Source organism: Buceros rhinoceros, unplaced genomic scaffold, assembly GCF_000710305.1.
Source record: "Buceros rhinoceros silvestris isolate BGI_N320 unplaced genomic scaffold, ASM71030v1 scaffold2648, whole genome shotgun sequence".
Classification (NCBI taxonomy): domain Eukaryota; kingdom Metazoa; phylum Chordata; class Aves; order Bucerotiformes; family Bucerotidae; genus Buceros; species Buceros rhinoceros.
In genome coordinates this window covers 37,466-47,138 of record NW_010427305.1, presented here as the reverse complement: position 1 = coordinate 47,138, position 9,673 = coordinate 37,466, and the positions used below count along the sequence as shown (strand labels likewise).

At 44.8% G+C, this 9,673-nt stretch overlaps 1 protein-coding gene across 1 annotated transcript in view; it reads right to left on the bottom strand.

Annotated features, from left to right (window-relative positions):
• The window catches only part of LAMA1 (laminin, alpha 1), a 64,235-nt gene that overhangs the window by 24,324 nt on the left and 30,238 nt on the right, over positions 1–9,673 (bottom strand). The window contains exons 24-35 of the mRNA XM_010141828.1: positions 9,229–9,408; positions 8,503–8,688; positions 8,233–8,360; positions 7,385–7,505; positions 7,107–7,244; positions 6,368–6,489; positions 5,615–5,701; positions 5,170–5,363; positions 4,331–4,473; positions 2,688–2,786; positions 1,688–1,799; positions 1,368–1,530 (exon numbers count right to left, since the gene is read on the bottom strand). Coding sequence (XP_010140130.1) covers positions 1,368–1,530; positions 1,688–1,799; positions 2,688–2,786; positions 4,331–4,473; positions 5,170–5,363; positions 5,615–5,701; positions 6,368–6,489; positions 7,107–7,244; positions 7,385–7,505; positions 8,233–8,360; positions 8,503–8,688; positions 9,229–9,408 — 1,673 coding nt within the window. The remainder of the gene's footprint in view (positions 1–1,367; positions 1,531–1,687; positions 1,800–2,687; positions 2,787–4,330; positions 4,474–5,169; positions 5,364–5,614; positions 5,702–6,367; positions 6,490–7,106; positions 7,245–7,384; positions 7,506–8,232; positions 8,361–8,502; positions 8,689–9,228; positions 9,409–9,673) is intronic.

The window sequence follows — 9,673 nt, the reverse complement described above, 5'->3', positions numbered from 1 at the left end:
CCTGCTGAAGAGCAGAGGTGCTTTTGCCTCTATTCCCTAAATAATTCAGAGCCCTTTCGCTCAGAAACCAAAGCCTGCAGCAAGTTACTAGAAGGGCAGTACTTTGCAAGACAGCAACGGCTTCTCCATCAGTGTGGAGTCAAAAGGTTATATTCCGCATTGCTTGGGAACTTGGCTTTGCAGAGCCCTCAGCTACGAGCGCTGCTTAAGCTCAGCCCACTGCGAGCCATGGGGTAACTTCTGCTCCCTGACAACGCGGCTGGCAAGCTGCTGCTTTAAAGCAGTTTGGAATTTACAGCTGCCCTGCCTGATGAATCCTGCAGAGCAAACAAACTTAGAAATCTTATTAACCCTCCTCTTTGATCTGCCAGAGGACACTTAGCAGAGAACTTTCAGAAATTTCAGCAGATAATTGAGAAAGTTGATTTACTACTCGAAAGCTGATGCTGAGAGTCAGAACATTGTTACTACGCAACAGGATGTTTTGGGACATTTCTGTAAAGTGCTAAGAAAAGCTATTGGAAGTTCCTAATAAATATAAGAACGAATGGTACATTTCTAGTCCATTTAGCTTCTATACAAGTCAATACTCAGCAGAAGAACGAGCACAGGAGGCTGTTGAGCAAAATCAGATGTGCTACCACCACAAACATTGGATCGGGCAGGATACGAAGCACTTGATAAAAGTCAGATTTTCAGACTATTCCACTCTGGTCTAACTCTTTGTCCCTTGAAGCCAATGTTAACAACCTGACTGCTTTTGGGGCTGGGGCAATGCCGAAAGCTGAAATAAAAATTTTGCTGACTGTTGGAAGAGTCAATGTTTTACATTGCCAAGTCCGGCGATAGGCCCTGATAATCTGTAACAGCCTTTAAAAGGGGGCAAACCGGTGTGATGGAATACAACCCTGCCCAGCAGCTCAGAACGCTGAAACACACGTCTTCAATCACTTGCAGATCTACACGATACAGATTCCAGTGACAATAAATCGGCAAGTCCTTCAGCAGACCTGACATGTCTTGGGCTTGCGATTGACTGTGAGACAGATCTAGGACATCTCCAAGCCAAAAGCAACAAGGAGACGTGTATTACGGCCAGATGTGAAACCAGCGAGTCTTTCCACTTACTGCAAATGACTTTTGTATCGGATCCAAAGGAACAGGCTTTGGCTATATTAGTATCATGGGATGCCCAACTATCTTCAAATCACCTGACTCCAAATTCAGAGCTCATATAGCTCCACCTGGGCTCGTCACCCCTCACACTGCCTCTCACCACAGCACAACATTTCTCCGGATCTCTCCCCAAAGAGCAGCACTGTCGAGTTCAGACAGATGCCAAACAGTTTTCAGTGGACCAGACTTACTTCAGGCCACTGGTGGCATCACGGTGCTGTTGAACGACAGCTTTCTTGCGCATTGCGTCCAGAAGGGCAGAAATATCATCCTGCAGGCTCTGAGATGTGGCGTTCGACAACGGGAGATCCAGGCCCAGTGTTTCATTGAGCGACATGGCAAGGTCAGCCAGCACTAAGGAGAGTAAACACTTTAGTCACACCATTAAATAAAGAATCTACGTGAACCCCCTGTGCGAAGTGCAGCACTTCCCATAGTTCTGCAAGAGCTGAAGGAAATACCCTCCTAAATTCTGAAACGAAGAGGAAGTATCTGAAAAGCAGGATGATACCTTTGACGGAGGTAAGTACTGTGTCAATAAAGCCAGTCAGTTCTTGACTCTTATTCCTGGTTTCCTGAGTCATTGTGTTAAGCTGCCAGGCCTTTTTCAACAATCTGGACGACTAGAATAAAATCAGAGATAACCTTTGACAGTTCTCCAAAACCACTGATTAACTCGTGACATTGGCCCACGGGTTTCACACTTTTTTTTTCCCCCCAATATTGAGACCACTGAGAGGAGACAATGGTTCCTTGATAAGATAGACCTAGCTGATTCAAATCTCTGACGCTTCCAGGCTTGCAGTTGCCTTAATTATACTGAAAGTATATTGAGAGTTCCAGCCTCTGATACCAGTGAAGAATTGTGTATTCAATTATTTCCATCATCAGTAAGACCCTAATACCAAAACTATTTCTTGAACAGAATAGAGATTATTTTTTTAACTACAACTGCTGTACCTTAAGAAAAATCACTCTTTTGGATCCATCACTATTAGCATTAGCAACACGTAGTGCAAGCACTTAGATGTAAGTGGTCAGAAAATTATAGGGACCTGTGGTCAGCAAATGAGATCTAATGGCTGAAGTACTATTGGCAGTTCTCTACCTACAACTTCTGTGTTAAAGCCAACTAAAGAATACAATTCTGTCTGCTTTTCATGTGGATTTTCAGATTGATTTCTGCTGCAGTCATCTGAAACACAGTAGTGTAGGTATCAAAGACTTAATTTTGAGTAAGCTTCACGTGTTAAAACCAGGGAGAAGGAAGCATCTCCCTTTCCCCGGTTCTAGGGCCTTAGATGGTCACAGGAGCACAAGCTTCTATTCTTTAAACTGAAGCCATAAGAATCTCCCACACGCTAACTCCCCTCCTCCGACTGCAGAAGGGACTGAACCCTTTCTATCGATACAAAATCAGTTCTAAACAGCAATCTGGCATTTCTGTACCGTGCTCTGAAACCTCAAAGGATTTCCCCACAAAGGCTAAGCATGGAGCAGCCAGCACCCACCTCTTCCTGCAGCTGAGCGACTCCCCCTAACAAACTCTGAAGACTTCCTTTCGCTGTAGCTAACGAGGCAGCTCGATCTGCTCTAGGGGCCAGAGACCCCTGTAAGAAACAAGAAGAAACAGCACATTGTAATTTAAAGATTGTTGTGTGCCCAGAGAAGTCTGGAGAGAAACCAACCATCGCATGCTGTTTAGATTATTTACGTTTTAAACGACTGATTTGCACCAGATGACATAATTACATCCACACAGTCCATGCAAAGTGTGTCATTTCTCTAAATACGGAAACAAGGATCCAGCCACATCGTGCTGCCAATCGAGGAGTACGAGGGGAGCCCAGTTTCTGCTTTCCTGATGCCAGCCTGTGCTGCCCAAACAAGCTCCTTTGAGCAGTGCCAATGCCCAGCAGATTACACATTCCATCCAGCCCCGGATTTGGGCCCTCCAGACACAATGAACAGCCCGTGGCTCTCCTCACCAATAAGAGAGAGTAATCGGCTGCAGTTGGCTTCAAGGTCACCTCAGAGCTGCTCTCCACAGCAATAAATAGGCCATTGTACCCAACTGTATCGGATTGGATACCGCCAAGGCCGGCAACACAATACCCCTCTCTACGGATGCAAAGAACCTTAAAGGCATCTCTTACAAAATGAGCAGCTCTGGGAAAGGTTATTTTTAGACTGCCTGTGTTTCAGAGCCAGCCACTGTAAATCCCACGGTAAGTATCCTTCTGCCCCATTTTTCAAGTAGTAATGCACAGGAGTGTCCAACAGCCTCGTGTCAAATGGAGATTTCAGTCTCTTCCTCAGCACGAGGAAAGAGTAAGTGAAAGGGAAAGAGAAGCTGAAGCTCTTGAGCCTCCTGGGATGAAGCACAGCAAAGTTTCCTTAAAAGCCCAGAATGGGGCAGAGTGACTCGGTGTGTCAGGAGGAGGAAAGCAGGAGGTTTTGAGTAGAGAATTCCATCAGTCACAGTAGGGTTTGTATCACCACACTCAGCATCCCAAGAGAGTGACAGCTGGCTTCGATTTCATTTTAATATTAAAAAGTGCATGTAATGAAGGAAAAGCTTAAGCTGCTTTTATATTTACATACGATTTGACTTTTAGAATTGAAGTTTTCTAATTCAAGTTTCTCCACCCAAGCATAAACATGTAATTTAATCAAGTTTTCCTTCAGATACTGTAATTCTTTACATTGAGGTGCATGGATTGGAATTCAGCCTGCCTGACAACTTAAACAGAGGTAATTTTAATGCAGACTCTTAAATTGCCGAGTTCAGCAGCCCAAGAAGGGTCACACTGTTTTGTTTCGGCTGGGATGTGCGTTCCTGTCTTGGAGCTTGCCTGGCTTGACTTACTGCTGAGCAGACTCTTATCAATACACGTACACATCGTAGTGCTCGTGGAGTAGGGAGGATTCTGTTTACCTGGCGTTGTGCAGAGGCCACGTGAACTTAATCCTCAGCAAGAACAGATGACCTTTTAAAACCACGAAACGTGGTATTTCACATCATGTTTAAGGGGAAGAGGAGCTGGAAGGACAGTTTGCCTCAGGCAGCCTGCAAGTGTCCTCCAGCTCAGGACACGAGCCAGGTAGAACGCTTCAGCATCCAGTACTTCTACTATCCACGCGTTCGTTTTACCTTCAGACGTTTTGTCGCGTTTTCCAACTCTGACAGTATCCCGTAGGGCAACCGGGCAACACCAGTGACATTCACTGACAGCAGGGCCTTGCTGAGCTCATCCAAACTGTCTAACAGAACTCCTGTGCAGTTGTCATCACAAGCTAAACAAACCATTTTAAGAGGAAGAAATATTCATGTTAGAAAGGAGCCACCAAATATTGAAATTAATTTTGATTTACACAGTATTTGTCAATTATGGTTGAGTCTATTGTGGTGTAATTCCATTTATTCCTTGGGGTTTGGGGTTTTTTTTTCACTTATGCAAAACAAAATCTGACCCCTAAATCCCAATTCATTGTACAGATTATTGTACTGCGTCGTCCTGCTATCCACCCTCTCGTAAGGAACTACTGGACTAATTATTGATGGAATACAGCTAATTCTTGGTGGAGAATGCCTACACACTGGGAAAACTATTACAGCAACCTCACATCCAAAGGAACTCAACATTTTCAAGTATAGGTATGTTACACATGGGAAGAAAGTATCAAAAATACCTTTTCTTAAACTGGTCTGTAACACTAAATAAGCCATTTTTGGGTTAATGCTTCTCCAATGGTATGATCTCTGCTGTTTCCTCTGTCTTTACAGAGTGGTTGAGGTTGGAAGGGACCTCAGGAGATTATCTAGTCCAACCCCCTGTTTCACAGCGATAGTAAATTAAGATTTTTTTTCCCTTCATATAAAGAATAGGGCCTGACATCATGAAAAGATTCAAGGGATAATCAAGTGCACAGAAACATCAGTGGAACAGAGTAAAGCCCACTGGGAAAGTAAGCAATTTCAAAAGCACCTACAAACACACTCGTCTTCCACAAGAAGATGCCTGGGTTCGCACTCCTCGCAGAGCTGTCCTGTCACGCCATGCTTACAGCGGCACTGGCCAGTGGCACGATCACAGTGAACATCGACCGAGCCGCTGGGGTTGCACCGACACGGCTGGCAGATGCCACCGACGAGCTGTGGGTCACCGTAATAGCCAAGGGAGCACCTACGCAGGGAGCAACAGGACACTGAGCATCAGGGGATGGTCGATGTGAAATCAGATGCTGTCTTGGAGAATCACTGCTAGGCTTTTCGTTAATGGCTTCGTAACAGTGATGAACAATCATTCCAAGTCCTTGAGAACTCACTCACATATTGATGAGCTCTGAATAATCAATGCCGAGAACAAACATGGCTCACATGAATCAAACTGTCCTGGGGAGCTGGGGGTACGTGGGGACATCACGTGTAACTCACCTTTCGCAGTACTGTCCTTCATACCCTGGGAGACAAGCGTCACAGTGGTAATCCTGAGCGCCTTTCAGGACACAAGTGGGGCTGAAGCTGGAGGAAGGATAGACAAACACCTGCTGGTGGGTGAACGGAAGACCATACAAGGAGAGGACGCTTCAGCCTTGGGTTAACCATCGCAAGCAACAGCATCCTCTGCTCAGTCTGCTGCACTGCTCTAAATTTGTACTTCAAATTATCTGTTTCTGAAGAAGTTTGCCTTCCCAAACCGACTCCGTCACTGTATAACATACTAAAGCACCTCTCGGCCTCCCTTTTAAAAGTGATGCTGCATGACACAGCTACAGGATGTACCCAGCTGGGACGTGCAGCAGGACCTCAGAGCTGCTGGACTCTTATTCTGATTCAGTTATCCAAGAGCTTTTCAAGCTTCTGGAGAAAAACCAGGCTGCACAGCGTTTTGATTTGCAAAATAATGCAGTTAACTGCTCCTCTACCAAACAAACAGATGTATAAAATCCAGACAAAGGAGGACTTGTTCTTCCCCTCGTGAAAAGTGCCTGCATTGACTGCAGACAGCCTGAAGCTTTGTAAAGAGAAAAGCGTTGTTTTGAGCGAAGAGAGAGACCCACATTTGAAACAAAACACACAGAGCAGCTTACTCCGTTATCTAGAAAACATTCTACACGGCTGATCTACTCTCAGAGAAAACACGGAGTTATTTAGCAGTTGATCTTTCTGACTGGAAACGCTGGTTACCTGACAGGGTTGGCTCTGGGACAGGCACACCGAGAGCAGTCGCTGACAGATCCAAGGACTTTCCCGTAGTAGCCTGGGGCACAAGCACCGCAGTAATCACCAACTGTGTTATCCCTGCAGTTCTGAGACACATAAAGGAGTTCCAGCAGTTTAAAACAACAAACAACAATGAGAGGAACTTTATCTTCCCCCAGTCAATAACTGTACACAGTTTCCAATCATCTCTAAACGTGTTCTGAGTGGAGGAACCTTTTAGGCAAACATAAACAGAGTGGCAGCACGTTTTCTCATGTGAATGCCCCCTCAGGCAGGCTGACCTCATTTCTGCTCTGAATTTCCATTAAAGTTTATATATTTCTGCTTCTATTGATCCAATTCAGGCCAGAAATCACAGTACAAAGCAGAAAACCCTCAAAAAAAAAGGCACCTGATGGAAAAATTAAACAGGATATCTGGATTAAAAATATACATTTATACATTTCAATGTTTTAGTAAATGCATTTGACTGCTGGAAACCAAGGACCACCCACAGTTCAGAACCACAGACACTTAATTTGTCCACAGCAAGTGGGAATAGTAAGGGAAGGAGTACTCAGCTTTTCCTTTTTCCAGAGCTGGGGGGAAATGATCCTTCATCCACATGGAACAGCCATATAATCCTCCTAGAAACTCCCATCACACGTTACTGCCACTGTACACGCAGGAGGAACCAGCAGAAACACGTACGAGTTGTACCTACCAAGCACCTTCCAGTTTCGGGATCACAGGCGTCACTGTGGTTGTTGCACTGACAGGGCACACAAGGTGCCGTGAAAGCGTGAGGCTCTTTTACACCAAGTTCTGTGTGTTTCCTCCTGTAGTATCCCGGAGCACAGCTCTGAAAGCAGAGTAAAATTCAATATATATACCCACACATGTGCTCACAGCTACCAACAGTTACAAAGACTTCCAAAAGCCCTTTAAGTAACTTTTTATCATCTCATTATTAGAGACAAAAAGGATTGAAGGATTCTGTACCTGACAGGACAAGCCAGTATAACCAGCAGGACACCGACACTGCTCCACAAGATGAGCTCGAGCTCTGCCCAGATGCATTTCTTCAAACTTCACTGCAACTTCCATTGAGATGTTTGCAATTCTACGAGACATATGCAGAAGAGAGCGTGAACATCTAGAGAAGTTGTGGCACCAAAACTGAGATCCAAAACACTTCTGTGCTTCAAGGGCTACCATACGTAATCTCCCACGGCCCCCTTTTCCCCATGCAAAAATCTCAATAAAATCTGAAGATTCTTTACTTATGGGATTTCAGGACCTACAAACGAATCCCATCTCCTCCCTCTCCTTAGTAACCTGGTTCTGTTCAGAAGGGCAGTAAAACGCTGCCGTTCTGAGGCTGGAGTATTTTACTCCCACTGCCCAGAGTGCATAAAGCTACAGGATCAGACTGAGATTGGTACAAACCCAAGAAGCCATGTCTTTCAATTGAAAAAAAACCCCACTGAAATCGGGAAAAAATTCAATACCCATAAAAACAAGATGGGAAAGAAATAATTCAGGAAACATCTAACTATATTGTCCATCCTGCAGCACTGTCCTATACGACTTTGCTTCTTCACAGGTTTTTCTATCCCAGTACACAGCAGAGATGTTCAGAGTTTCACAGAACAATTGAAGCAGGGATTCTGCTGCCATTAAAGGTCATAAGTGTTTTCTTATCAGAGGGAGAACAAGAGTCAAACAGGAAAAAAAAATTTAACTCCAAAAAATTGGAGCTAAATCTTCACGGCATTGCTCAGCTGGGACTATTTCTCGGTTCGGTTACAGGCAATGCAGTCGGTAACCGCAACAAGAGATGGCTTTACCGGCTCTGCTGCAAGCCTTGGCCATAAGCTGCCTTGATGAGGATGTATTCGACATTGCTCAGCACGGACATGAAGTCAGAACGCAGGACAGGCTCGTCGGACACGGAGTTGAAGTACTTCCAAGAATCCTGGTGAAACAACACAAGCTGTCAAAACCACGAGCGGTAAAGCTCACTTCCACGAGCTCTAATTCCTACTCTCGAACAACGCTCTGCTCCTCCTTGAGTGTTTTTAGAAGGGAAGCGCTTCCACACTGACGGTTTCACTCACCTCCTTCATTTCTACCTCCTCACCGGTTCTCACTCCGTTCTCTGGAGAAGGGCTGTCGACGTAGATGACCAGCTTGCTGGTGTGACCTCCTTTCATTAGGATCTGTGGCTCAAAATTTGAGGTGCCAAAGCCATCCAAAGCATAAAAAGCAACGGTGTATCTCAGCTTCCCACCATAGGCCATGAGCTGTTTGGATAAAAACAAGCACTTTTATTTATTCCGAGGTTAGAACTACTAGCTGAAAATATTTTTAACCAAAACTGTCAGTTATTTGAAGAATTGGCAATAAAACATGAAAATTGACTGAAACTCAGCAGTTTTTGCCCCAGGGTTAAATGTGTGTTTCTAAAAAGCAGCCTCAGTTTCTTCTTTTAGGCCCTTTCAAGGCAGGCACTCAATTTTCATCTAATCCCTAAGGAAAAGGGATTCCATGATCTATACACTGAATCTAGCAACAAGAAAAATTGAATATATCACTCTTCCCCCCACATGACTTCTGAAGAGTAACATGGTGGTTAAATATGGGTTTTACCAATTCACAGGGCAAAGAAAAATCTCATTATGGAAGGTTTATGTTTGTGCTTGCTGTAAGTTCAATCTCTGAATATTTATAGAATTCTTACTTACAAGAATATAACTAATGCAGAAAAATGTTAGCAAGATAAGTTCTTTGTTGGTTAATAGTCACTTTATCTACAAAGCATCGTAATTATGTAAGGATCTTACCTGGTCACCCTGAAACTGCTCTGGTAACCTCCAGTAAAATGTTTCTGTGTTCAAGTATTTTCTGACTATGGCAGCATCCAGTAAAATATCAGGAAATTGGGAAAATACTCCTTCCACTGTTCCAGTCAGGTTGCTTTGAGCCACTACACGCAGAAGGGATTGATCTGGAGTTAAGGTTATCTGCAACACAAAGAGCAAAAGGTTCAACAAAAACACTCGATCTCAGTGTATCGTAGAACCCCAGACTGGTTTGGGTTGAAGGGACCTTCCAAGCTCCCCCAGTCCAACCCCTGCAGGGAGCAGGGACATCTGCACCCAGAGCAGGGGGCTCAGAGCCCCAAGGGCCAACCTGACCTGCCATGGGGCCAGCCATGGGGCTGCTCCCACCTCTCGGGGCAGCCTGCGCCAGGCTCTGCCCCACCTCCGCAACCACCATCTTCCCCTT